The sequence below is a fragment of the Brassica oleracea genome, chromosome C2 (assembly GCF_000695525.1).
Source record: "Brassica oleracea var. oleracea cultivar TO1000 chromosome C2, BOL, whole genome shotgun sequence".
Lineage (NCBI taxonomy): Eukaryota > Viridiplantae > Streptophyta > Magnoliopsida > Brassicales > Brassicaceae > Brassica > Brassica oleracea.
In genome coordinates this window covers 15,597,878-15,610,020 of record NC_027749.1, presented here as the reverse complement: position 1 = coordinate 15,610,020, position 12,143 = coordinate 15,597,878, and the positions used below count along the sequence as shown (strand labels likewise).

General features: G+C 36.4%; 3 protein-coding genes across 5 annotated transcripts; 1 reads left to right on the top strand and 2 right to left on the bottom strand.

Moving 5' to 3' along the window:
• Nucleotides 1-314: 314 nt before the first annotated feature.
• Nucleotides 315-3,471, top strand: LOC106319683. Of its 3 annotated transcripts, none has more exons than XM_013758070.1 (6): nucleotides 315-455; nucleotides 571-963; nucleotides 1,043-1,104; nucleotides 1,181-2,491; nucleotides 2,574-2,703; nucleotides 2,789-3,471. In XM_013758070.1, the coding sequence occupies exons 2-6, from the start codon at nucleotides 804-806 to the stop codon at nucleotides 3,406-3,408; spliced, it is 2,283 nt and encodes a 760-aa protein (XP_013613524.1). In that variant the 5' UTR covers nucleotides 315-455; nucleotides 571-803; the 3' UTR covers nucleotides 3,409-3,471. The 3 variants fall into 3 exon arrangements, with proteins under 3 accessions (XP_013613524.1, XP_013613527.1, XP_013613517.1); XM_013758073.1 differs by having other exon boundaries at nucleotides 315-753; nucleotides 822-963; XM_013758063.1 differs by having other exon boundaries at nucleotides 315-963.
• Nucleotides 3,472-3,564: 93 nt separating this feature from the next.
• LOC106319752 (homeobox protein Hox-B3-like) lies at nucleotides 3,565-4,453 on the bottom strand. Its single transcript, XM_013758145.1, has one exon. The coding sequence runs from the start codon at nucleotides 4,302-4,304 to the stop codon at nucleotides 3,570-3,572; it is 735 nt and encodes a 244-aa protein (XP_013613599.1). The 5' UTR covers nucleotides 4,305-4,453; the 3' UTR covers nucleotides 3,565-3,569.
• A 558-nt stretch (nucleotides 4,454-5,011) lies between these two features.
• LOC106319738 (probable receptor-like protein kinase At1g67000) lies at nucleotides 5,012-11,570 on the bottom strand. Its single transcript, XM_013758126.1, has 4 exons — nucleotides 10,644-11,570; nucleotides 6,697-7,416; nucleotides 6,593-6,616; nucleotides 5,012-6,505 (listed from the first exon to the last, which is right to left on the bottom strand). Exons 1-4 carry the CDS (start codon nucleotides 11,395-11,397, stop codon nucleotides 5,415-5,417), a joined length of 2,589 nt encoding a protein of 862 aa, XP_013613580.1. The 5' UTR covers nucleotides 11,398-11,570; the 3' UTR covers nucleotides 5,012-5,414.
• Nucleotides 11,571-12,143: the final 573 nt, after the last annotated feature.

Below are 12,143 nucleotides of genomic sequence, written 5' to 3'. Positions count from 1 at the left end.
CTCTCTCTCTCTCTCTCTCTCTCTCTCTCTCTCTCTCTCTCTCTCTCTCTCTCTCTCTCTCTCATCTAGTCTTCTGCAAGTAAAAGAAAAAAAAAGGCTGTAAAACAATCTCTCTCGAGCCCCTTTCACCGCCAGTGACAGCAGAGAGAATCACACAGTAAAAGGATTTTTAACTCTCTCATCTCTCTTTCAGTCACTTCGTCACTATCGTTTAGCTTTTGTCTCCTTTCACCTTTTTAACTCAACTGCGAATATTACCCGTTGAGTTGAGTCCCATTTTTTGATAAAACACTTTTTTTATCTTCTTTTTAAAAGCTCAGTTTCTTTTTTGTAATAAAAAATAAATCAGAGTGTGTTTCTTCTTCTTCTTCCACTGTACAAATCGTCGTTTTGCTGATTTCCATCTGTCTCCTTTCTTTCCCCTTTCTCGTAACTTGTCGATATTTTGCTCTAATGTACACTCTTCTTCTCTGCTTTTCCTAAAGAGATTCTTCTTCTTCTTCTTCCTCCTCCTCCTCACGAGCTCCAAAGTTTCAGAAAAAAACTGACAATCTTTTTTTTCTTTTACAGAATCGTAATTCAAAGAAAGTCTTTTATCTTAAGCTGTGAGCTCAGATTCTGTCAAGATATTCTTTCACCAGAGAATGATAGTTCTTAAGCTTGAGCTTCAGATTCTGTCAAGATATTCTTTCACCAGAGAATGATTGTTCTTCTCCGGTGAAGTTATTGGAATGCGAAACGTTTATCTGTGTGGTGTTTCCTTCTCTCTGAGCTTTTGTGTCGGTCGTTAGGGCTTGGTGGTAATGACGGGTGAGTTACAGGAGACGGTGGCGCCGTGTGGGGCCATAACTGAGAAACGGCCAAGCCGACTCAGCGGTTGCGTCGGCGTATTCTTCCAGCTCTTCGATTGGAACCGACGCTTCTCCAAAAAGAAGCTCTTTTCTCGCAAATCTCTTCTTCCTGGTTAGTGCCTCAGTTTATTATCTACACGGTTGTGTCTGAAAATGAAAAAGAGATTCTTGTTTCGTTTTTTTTTTCTCAGGGAAACAAGCTTCTAAGAGGTTTGGTGGGAATGATAAACTGCTCAAATCTAAGCTTAACCTGGTGATTATTTCCCCCTTTTTTAGTTAAAAGTTTATCTCTAGTTTGGTTTGAGTTGTATGTCTCTTTTGTTTTGAAGATTGATGATGAGAAGAGAGAAAGTTTCCCGAACCGAGGTGAAGTTGTGGACTTTAAAAGGCATGAGATGAGACCTCCTAGTTTGGTAGCACGTTTGATGGGACTTGAATCAATACCTTCTAATCACAAGAAGAAGAAGAAGTCATCACATTTGATGAATCAGGACAAGGATAAATGCCTTTTGTCTGAGGAGGAGGAAGAAGAAGAAGAAGAAGAAGAAGAAGATAGTGGTTTGGATAAGTCTAGGCCACAGAAGATGCAGAGAACAATAAGAGGTGTGTGTGACAGGCGTGTTATGGTGAAGAAGTTTGGATCAGACGCCATGCAGATCAAGAACGTTTTGACCCGAGTAAGGAAACATCATCACCAGCATCAGAATCTGGCTTCTCCTGTTAAAAGCCCGAGGCTTCAGAGGCGTAACTCTAGGTTGATCAACGCTGCTGCTAGGATTCTGGAACCGGGGAAGAGAAATTCGAAATACAACGCTATTGCTTATCCAAGTTCTTCCAGGACTATAAGGTGTGGAAACGTTGGGAAAGAGACTGCTGTTTCACCTGATTATAACACTAGTGTTGCTTCTTGTAAAGCCTGTGGTAGCTTTGTTGATGTTCATGGTTCTAGTTCTGTACCTGAAGAGAGTGGAAAGAGCATGGTTTGTGTTTCTGAATCAACTCCCTTCGAGAGGAGTAAAAGAAGTGTGCATTGGAGAAATCAAGAACCATCTATGCCTGTTTCTGGTAAAGGCAGAGGCTGTATAGATCAAATGGAGAGGAAGGCTCTTCACCGTGCTCGGTTTCCTCCTGTCCCTGAATCTTACACCTTACAGAGAAGCAGAGGTTCGTCTTCACCTGCAAATGCCATCAACTATAAAGAGAAGGACTTTATTGCCATGAATAGAGGTTCAGCTAGCAGAGCTAAATTTGAAAACTCTGGTTTGAATCTGCAGAGAAGGTCTCACACTAGAATTGAGGAGTCTTGTAATAGATCAGGTCTGAACACTTGTGCACGGAAGAGAAGGCTAGCTTGTGAAACCGCGTTTTCTCCATTGAAACTTGGTTCCCCTCAAAGAGATTATAGCCAATGCTGCAGAGAAACTAAAGAGAGAAAAAGACCGCCACGTGTTCCAAATCAGATGGGTCAGAAAAGAATACAAGTTGATGCCGGTACTGTGGGTTTGATTCAGCAGAAGTTGGAAGAAATCACTTCTCAAGAAGAAGATGCATTGCCCAGTAAACCGGCCTCTTTGATCCTCCATGAGTTGCTTTCTTCACTAGCACGCGAGCAGACTTACTCCAGGGATGTTGATAATCGGGTATGTTTTATAATACTCTGCAAGAATGTTTTAGTATTTTTTTTTTCATTTTCTATTCATTCTTCTTTCTTGACTCTTGCAGAAGAAAGGCAAAACAGAGATGTGGAGTTCCATTGGAAATGCAAACAGTGACTACACAAGCCCTGGTTCTGTACTGGATGCATCTTTCTCTAACGAGAGTTGCTTTTCCAATAGCTTTGACAATATCTCAGGTTACATAAAGATCTATTCATACAGTAATTTAATTTCTGTAAAAGAAAACTATCTGAAACTTGAAACTGCCGTTGTGGTCTGTAGTTCCAGGACAGATGAGGCTGCCTCTAGAGCCAGTAGAGCCCGATTGGGACGTTCTTGAAGACTCCGCGACTTTGTTCAAGAACTCAACAAGTGGTGGTAATTATGAAGCAATCACCAGTCTGGTCAGCCATGTTTCTAACGTCCTACGAAGTTTAAGCAACACAGGTCTCATATTAACGCGGCAGAGATCCACCAACGCAAGAGAAGTCATAATCCAAACCGAGCTATTGGTTGGTACCACTACCGCGCAAGGCAGCTACCTCATCGGACCAGAGCTCTTCGACGAACTTATGATTTACGCAGCTCGTTCCGATAATCTGCTTAATCTCCCTGGAATAACCGGAGGGTTTCTTGTGGATGCAATGATCGAACACTTGGAAGAAAGAAACATTTCCTGCGGATTAAAGCCCTCGAGTGCTGAAGCATCCGAGTTGATTCAAGATGTTCTTGGGGAAGTTCCAAAGTGGACAGCATTGGCACGGGTTGAGATGGACAAAGTTGTCAGTATTGAGATGGAGAAATGGATGGATCTTGAAACCCATTTGTTTGGAGTTGGATCAGAGATTGCTTATGAGATCGTTATGTGTCTGGTTGGAGAGTTAGCTATGGATCTACTTTAGTATTTGTGTAATTCACACTATTAAACCATTTGAATCATATGATCAATGCTTATTGTTAGAATAGTATCACAAATCAACAAACCAAATCATAATAAAAACAAACGATTCAATCTTTATCAATCAAAACCTAAAAACAAATCAAATCGTGTTCGATTGGGACATTAAGTTTGTCTGTAACCTAGAATAGTCCGACCACCACCACCACCGCTGACTGATTTCCTCCTCCCTCCTCCTCCGCCTCCGCCGCCGCCGAGTGACTTCCTTCCGTTGCCATTAATGGCTGAAGCTGCGGCGGTGGAGATTTTCTTAAGATCTTCGACGGTGGCGTAGCTCTTACGCGCATTGATCCCTTTGCTTTTCTTCTCTCCCGCACTCGCCGATATGCTTCCTCTAATGGAAGAAACCGATCCGGAGAAAACAGAGGCGGTTCTGCTCTTAGACGGCGGCGGCGGAGTGAGATCCGTCCTCCGTGGGAGCAAGTTCGAGTTAGCCGGACGGCGATTTTCCTTGCGAATCATGGCGGAGAAATCAGGAACCGATTGGGCCAACGAAGACGAAGACGATGACGACGACGACATTCTACGCGGATTAGGGTTCGCCGGAACATAGTTAAACCCAAATCTCTTCTTCGCCGGCGAAACTTTGATTTCATCTTGTCTTGTAAAGCCGATTCTCGTTTGTTTCTTGTCTCCGCGGAAGAACCTCTCTTCTTCTTCCTTGAGTATCTTCTCGTACTCCCTCTTAAGTCGAAGCTTCGATTCTCGCAGTGTCGCGTATTCTCTGTATCTGGGTCCTCTCTCGAATACGCAGAGATTGTTTTGAGAAAGTAAGAGAGACATTGGATCGACGGAGAATAACAGAGGTTCCATACTAGGGTTTGAAATCGTATCCTCCATTATGGATGGATCAAAATCTTGATTCAAGGTTTTTGTTTTTTTTTGGCACTATGTCGTCTTCTCGCAAAGCTTATTGCTTCTTTTCTTTTCGTTCGTAACGGTCTGATTGAAAGAGATGAGACCCTTACAAACATTTTGATGTGTGGACGCTTTTACCCTTTATCGTTTTTGACTTTTGTAACGGTCTTAATTTTGGGTAAGTGGGACCCAAAATATCCTCCGTTATTAATTCGTCAAGCGATTATTATTTACTTTTCGATTGCGTTACTCATTCGGTTAAATACTCTGCGTAGTTTAAGAGAAAGCTAAAATACAAAAGATATGATCATGGAAAATAAAATGGGTTTTCTGCGAAAAAAACCATCGATCATGTTTTTTTTCGTATTAAACCGCAAACTTAAAAACCCACAGATCAAACCACAAAGACATGTGAGTTTTTAAGTTTGACGGTTTAAACGCAAAAAAAAAAATCATGTTCGAGGTTTTTTTTGCCAAAAACCCAAATAAAATAGCTGGTACGAAAGACCTTAATTATCCTATTGGCAAATGCAATTCAAAGATACACATATTTGACGAATTTATGAAGTCTTATATAAGAAAGAATATTCAAAAAGTAATGGTCAACTGGTCAAAATCAACCGGTCAAAATCAGCGCATTAAAAACGAACCAATCGTGAGCCGCCACGTGTTAGTAGGGCCCGCGAAACCGTGCAAACATCGATTCTTAATCTGGCGTTTTTGACACTCCTTCTTCCTCTTTTATGGTGGACCTCACCACTAGTTATAGACAAACCCAATAGATAACACTAAAAATATGAATCACAAAAGAAATCCATAAAATAATTTTCATTAAACAAGAAAAAACTCAATTAATCCAAATCTTACCTATGAACATGTGTTTATATACTAGATGCACTGACTGCTCTGTATACTAAGCCGGCCCTGAGAATAGTATGTGATGAAGAGTCTGCTCCATAGCTAACTTATAGAAGAGTTTGCTAACGACTTTAGAATGGTAGAGACCATAGAACTTGCAAAAATAGAACTGCTGGTTATAATCTCTCTGGTTTTGCTTACAATTCACTGGAAGCATTTTGTTTGTTCTGGTTTTCAATTAGTGATGCTTGAACTCTCCTCTGAAATCCAAGAAGTTTCAGGAAGAGGCACTGTAGGAATTTGCCAAACAGGCTTAGGAGGGACTTCAAGAGAATCAAGATTTCCTTCCATCATCTCCACAACTCTGTTCATTGGTGGGCGGTCTGATGGAGAAGACTGAATACACCACAAACCCACCAATGTCATCTTCTTTGCTATCTCCTCTTCCTCGTTGCTGATTCCGTTACCAACAAGCCTTTCATCGTCTCCCTTCTCAAGATCCTTATAGATCCATTCTGGAAAGTACATCGAGCTTGTGTCCGATGCATAGTTTTCTGCGGATGTTTTGTTCCTTGCTCCTATCATTTCGAGGACTAACATTCCATAGCTGTATACATCCGACTTGTGGGAAACACTCCCATAAACTCTAGAGATCATCTCTGGTGCGATGTAGCCTATCGTCCCTCTCAAGTCTAGTAGTGACATGGTGCTCTCTTTCTTCTTGCAGAGTTTAGCAAGTCCGAAATCAGACACTTTGGGACAAAGATCATCATCCAACAATACGTTCTGAGGTTTAATATCGAAATGCACGATCCTTGTTTTGCAGCCATGGTGCAAGTACTCTAGACCACGAGCAACGCCTAGCGCGATTCCATGCATTGCCATCCAATCAATGCTCATTGAGTTGTTGGTTGAGATGAACCTATCAAGAGACCCGTTTTCCAAAAGTTCATAAACAATTGCTCTCTTGGAACCTTCGGAGCAGAATCCAAGCAGAGAAACAATGTTAACATGAGAAGTTCTGCTCATGCTCACAACTTCGTTAACAAAGTCTTCACCATTACACTTAGAGTCTTTCAGGACCTTCACCGCAACCATACTACCATCAGAAAGACTTCCTCTATAGACCGTTCCAAACCCTCCTTCCCCAACCACTTCCGCAAATGAGTTTGTAATTCGTTTGACTTGTGCGTAACTATAGTGTTTCAGTGGAATAAGGGTCTTTAGATTCTGTTTTCTGTTGTCATGTGATGCTTTTCTCTTTCGGAGAATTGGTATGAGTATTACCAAGAGCACAAGAACACCCGCTACTAGTACACTCAGACCTGGACAAATATAGAAAAGGATAGATTTATAAACTTTTTATTTTCCTAGGGAGATCAAAAACAATTTGAAATCGACATAAAACCAACCTATTAGAATTTTTGTAATAGTACCTGTAAGCCATGTAACAAGTAAAATTTGTAAGCATGAAGCATACAAAATGGAACTAACTCGAGAGAAAACAACAGTGTACCATGAGGCTTTCCGGAACTGCAAGTACGGCTATGAGGCCCATTGTTACAGTAACAGACGAACCCTCTTGTGGTTTGATTATATCCACAACCACCCCCAGATTCCATGCACATGGAACATTCTTGGTTAACTCCAAGCTCGAAACCCTCTTCAAGCGCCTTCTTAAGATTATCTGAAGTCTGAAATCTCTGTAGTGTGCTCAACGCAGGTCCGGACGCAGGAATGCTGACGATTGTTAAGCACAGTACCTTGAGGATATTTAAAAGATCTCTAACTCCGTCAAGTAAAGGGGACGAGAGGTTTCTCGTCACATAGTAACTTCTTCCGAGTTCATCATCACAACCAAGCTCTCTGAAGTAAGTAGGATCATAAGCAGGCGTTGAGAATGAAAAGTCTCGGCAGTCATAGTAAAGTGTTAGCAGGTCGGTGTTAGGTGAGAATTGAAGGATGTTTTCGTTGAATGGCGCATTTGTAGGATCTTGGGGACAAAGGTGGCCGATATAATCAGATCTGGCAAGTCTTATGATACGAGTTGTGTAGTTTGCCTCTAAGATTCTGAACTTCACAGAGGCGATATTAATCTCTGAAAATCCTCTGTCACAGGTGAGCTTGAAGTCAGGGTGACCACATTCTTCTCTGCCAGGAATCCAGAAAGGGTATAAGAGACCAACCTGATCTCCACAGATAAACCGGGTACTACAGCGGTGGTAAAGATCAGCAGCTGAAAAAAGTAAAGTAGAAAAAAAGCTCAGCAGCTGAAAAACACATTGAGCAAAAAGACCATCCATATGATTGTATTAGGCAATGCAGTCTCAAATAATTTTTAAACCTTGCTCAAAAAATTATTAATAATATATTTTAAAAATATTGACATATTTGATATATTAGTGTTTTTATTAATTTATAACTTATGTTTGAAGTCTTCTTCTATCAAGTCAAAGTATCTGTTTCAAAGTTTTAGTTTTATGCCTCTTTACAAGGTTTATTTAAATAAAAGAGGCCGAATTTGACAGAAAAGCAAAGCAGAAGATTTAGAACTGTGCAAATGCATTATAAGTTTAACAATGGATGAAGGACTTCACGGTTGAGCTCAAATTTTGACACAAGATATAAAATTGAATAAGATTTACAATGTTGCCGGTTTAAGATCGATCTGTCGGTAAATAAAAAGTTATATAATATAATACAAAACATACTTAAAGATGATATGTGTATTTGATTATAAAAATACTTTCATTATTATAATGTATTCACAATATGGATTGTCGATTTCAAAATGAAAATGAGTTTCTCCTTATACAATATATTTATACCATAGTTTAAACACTGATAGGATTATAAACCCAATAAAGTTTTATTGGTATTATTGTGTGTTTTATTGTAAAATAACTCAGAATTTTATAATTACATAATAATTTTCTATAAAAGTTTTCAAATTTTTTATTTAATTTATTTATATTTTGAATTTTTATCTATGAATGAAATGGTTAATAAATTTATTAACAATTAGTATGCTTATTTTAAAAGTTATTATAATAAGTTATTGTTAAATAGTTTAATGGGCTGGAGCAAGATTTTTTAAGAAATTACTAACTGGAGTATATTAAGCTCCAAATGAGCTTTTGAAGCACAACCCACTTAAGTAATACAAATTTTAAACAGATAAACCTGGCCCAAATGGTTAAAATATTTTTATTTAAATAAAAATGAGTAATAGAAAACTGACCGTTCAGTTTCGACCAAAAAAAAAATCAGAAAGAAAAATTAAGTAAATAAGAAAAAAACTCTAGCAAGTTATGTTTTGACCAGTGTTTTTAAACCCGGACCGGCAAACGAACCGAAAATGTAAAAGAACTTGGTTTATTCAAGTGAAGATAATCCACTTTAGGAGTTGTATTTGTTAGTATTATAGTTTACCTTCTGATTTGCAAATATGATTTTGAATGATTCACCAAATTGTGTATCCAGGTGTGGATTATCTTCACTTGAATAAACCAAGTTCTTTTAAAAGATTTAAATCAGAAAGATAAGTTAAGCAGCCATTTTTACTTTGTTAAAATTCAAATTTTGTGTTATTGATTGATGGAGATTGAATTATTATTTACAGTGAAAGGAGATGTAGGTTAAAGCGAAGAATATTCGCTCAGCATTTAGGATGATTTCAATCGTGATTAATGGGAAAATTTAGTTGAAGATCGTCAATATTTAGTTGCTATATTGGATGTGTAGTAGTTGCAAACCTGTGATATTTTACTTGTCATATATTTCGAAGGGAATATATTCTTGGACATCATTTGATAAATATAAACGATTAGGTTTAAGATTTAATAATAAAAAAAATTCAGGAAAATAGTTTAGGATAGTTAGTTGAATATTTCCAGGATAGTTAGTTGAATATTTTCAGGCAATTTTAGATTTGCAATTTTATTTGTTTCAATAATTATGTTTACATTTTATTAGCCGAGGTTCTTTAGATTTTAAAATTTCTAGACATGCATAGATAATATTTTAGTTTATATATTAAGTTGGACGAAAACTAAATAATTAGCCTGCCATTTTTTTAATTTTATTAATTGTAATTGGACGAAAATTTACTTACCCACTATTTTATAAATTATGTATATATATATATATATATATATATATATAAATTTTTTAAAGATTAGGGTTTTGTAACTTAGGGTTTAGGGTTATGCTGTATACATATATGTGGAGGGATTAGACTCCAACGTTTGATAAATGTATAGCTGTAAATATTTTTAATGTAAATTCTACGTACTATATATATAAATATATAAATCAATAATATTAAACTTAAGGTTTTAGAAGGCGACTATATAAATTATAGAAATTCTCTAAATAAAAAATAGCACTAAATCAAGTTTTTGTTCACAAACTAGTACTCAAAGTCAAAAGTCACAAAAATAGCACTTAATGTTTTATCAAAAGTCACAAAATTAGGGTTTAGAGTTAAAGGGTGGGGTTTAGGATTTAGGGTTTAGGGTTTAGGGTTTAGAGTTTAGGGTTTAGGTTTAGGGTTTAGGGTTTAGGATTTAGAGTTTAGGGTTTAGGGTTTAGAGTTTAGGATTTAGGGTTTAGGGTTTAGGGTTTAGAATTGAGAAATGAGGTTTTGGGGATAAGATATAAACTTAGAAATGTGCTATTTTGGTCATTTTAGTTTTTGAGTGCTATTTTTGTGATATAAACTTAGAAATGTGCTATTTTAGACATTTGCCCTAAATTATACTATGAAGTCGTTTATGATATATATATATATATATATATATATATATATATATATATTACCAGTCCAATATATATATATATATGAACTGAAAATATATAGACATCAATAATTTAACCAAATTTTAATATATTGTTATGAAAAATACTTTAATGGTGATGAGAAATTCTAATATTGACTAGTATAGAAGTCGTGTTTTGGACTAATCAATATAATTATAGTAGACATTATAGAACTATATGTTTTGTCTTGAGAGAAATGGGTAACGTGTTACATATGTTTTATTATCTTTAGTATATTAGGCATAATAGGTGTCGACATATTTATGTGTATTGTTGGTCTCTTTTCCAATCTCCAAATCAACCTTAATGAGATAATGGTTTTTATACAAAACTATAATGACCTTAAAAGTAATATTCCATGAAAAGTAGAAACAAATTCAAAAAGAAATTATTGTTTTTATTATATTGATGATTATAATCTTTTTGATAATCCAAAATCCAGTGGATAAAAAATTATATTTTAATAGAATAGATATTCTCATATATATATGTTTAACTTTTTTTTAGAAAATATAGACTCCAAATTTATTAGTATAACTAAAAGTTTAACATTTAGGTTTAAAAAGATAAATCTGGCCCAAATGGTTAAAATTTAGGTTCTAATTTAACATTTAAGAAAACCGAGATGTAGAAGAAGCTTACAACTTGGTTGAGGCTTTGGTTCGCAGGTGATTCCTGACGTTGAGTTTGTCTTGCAGCAAACTTGTGTGGTACCACTGAAGCTGCAGATTCCACCAGAGGACGAACATTCTTGACAAGTTATCTCATCTATCTCCACTTTCACCTCGAACCCTCCTCTTAGAACACTTTCCAACTGATTCAAATTAAACTCTCTCTCTTCTGGAAAGAAATTCATCGGAACATTCACTGCGAAACTCTCATTGCAGGAAGACTGTGTCTCAGGTCTCAGAGACACTGACCCAATACCCTTTAAAGGACATGTAAAATTTGATGAAAGGTAAGGATTACGAGGATCGCAGAGGTAAGAAACTGTGAGGTTCTTGGCATTTAGTGAGAGGTCAAGGATATCGGTAGGCAAGGTTGTGTTTTTAAATTTAGCAGAACAAAAAGAGCCTAGCATGTCTGTTCTGGCAAGTGTAAGAGTGTATGTTTGATCTACATCAAGAACACAGTACTCTTGGTCTGAGATGTTTAAAGATGTATTGTTGTTGTTATTGCAGTGAAGCTCCAGCAATGTATGACCGCAATAATCAGGACGTTTCCCACCCCAAAAAGGAAAACCAGCGGTTATGTTCCCACACTGAAACATATCTCCACACCACCCAAGTTCTTCCTGACTTGAAGCACAAGGAAGGTAGTACAATAAAGAGAAGATGCAGAATATAACCTGATAAAAAGTGGGTTTTGAGAATCGGATGATTGCTCGAGGGTTCATAATTTATTTCTTTGATTTATGGGGTTTGGATTGTGTTAACTGCACCGGAGGAATTCGTACAAAGGAGAAGACAGAACACAATATTGAGCAAGTTGAATCGGCAAAGCCGTCTGAGGAAACATGTAACGGATACGAATAATAATGATGGTAAAGCTGAAAAACATTTAAAAGTCTCGAAGAAGTTTCTCCGAAGCTGAATAAAATCATGAAATTACCAGCATGAGCGAGAGAGACGTGTTGGTAAGCGAGAGAGACGTGTGGGTGTAAACATACGCCAAAACTGTTGACTTTTTCAAGTCTTCAGAGTTGATTTTTCTTAAAATACAAATACTTGGTTAGCAATTTGATCAGCTTTCTTAATAACAACTACACGCTAGCGCAGGTATAAATTTTCAGTTTTTAATTATTTATTTTATTAAATGATGTATTTGTAATATTCGTTTATATTATATTCATTAAGTAAATATTTTTTTTTGCATCTTAAACTATCTATTTTTTTACGAATGTGTGATATCATATAAAAAATATAAAAAAGTGAGCATAGAGTTAATTAGATAATTTTAAAAACAGAAATTTTTCTTTCGTGTGCGATATCATATAAATAATGATCCGCCCAGTTAACAAAAATCATGATTATTTTATGTATAAATTTTTTTTTATTTTGACCATTTCCTTAAAACTATATTAAATTTTACATATTATAATTATAATATTTTTAATATATTTACCTTTTTATTTGAAATGCA

Bases quoted from the DNA above. Each gene is read 5' to 3' on its own strand.
- LOC106319752 (XM_013758145.1), bottom strand. From the start codon at position 4,304: ATGGAGGATACGATTTCAAACCCTAGTATGGAACCTCTGTTATTCTCC.
- LOC106319683 (XM_013758070.1), top strand. From the start codon at position 804: ATGACGGGTGAGTTACAGGAGACGGTGGCGCCGTGTGGGGCCATAACT. The intron at 1,105-1,180 runs GTGATTATTTCC...TTTGTTTTGAAG, and splicing joins TCAAATCTAAGCTTAACCTG to ATTGATGATGAGAAGAGAGA. The intron at 2,704-2,788 runs GTTACATAAAGA...TGTGGTCTGTAG, and splicing joins TAGCTTTGACAATATCTCAG to TTCCAGGACAGATGAGGCTG.
- LOC106319738 (XM_013758126.1), bottom strand. From the start codon at position 11,397: ATGAACCCTCGAGCAATCATCCGATTCTCAAAACCCACTTTTTATCAG. The intron at 6,617-6,696 runs GTACACTGTTGT...CATGGCTTACAG, and splicing joins CAGTTCCGGAAAGCCTCATG to GTACTATTACAAAAATTCTA. The intron at 6,506-6,592 runs GTTGGTTTTATG...ATATTTGTCCAG, and splicing joins TATTACAAAAATTCTAATAG to GTCTGAGTGTACTAGTAGCG.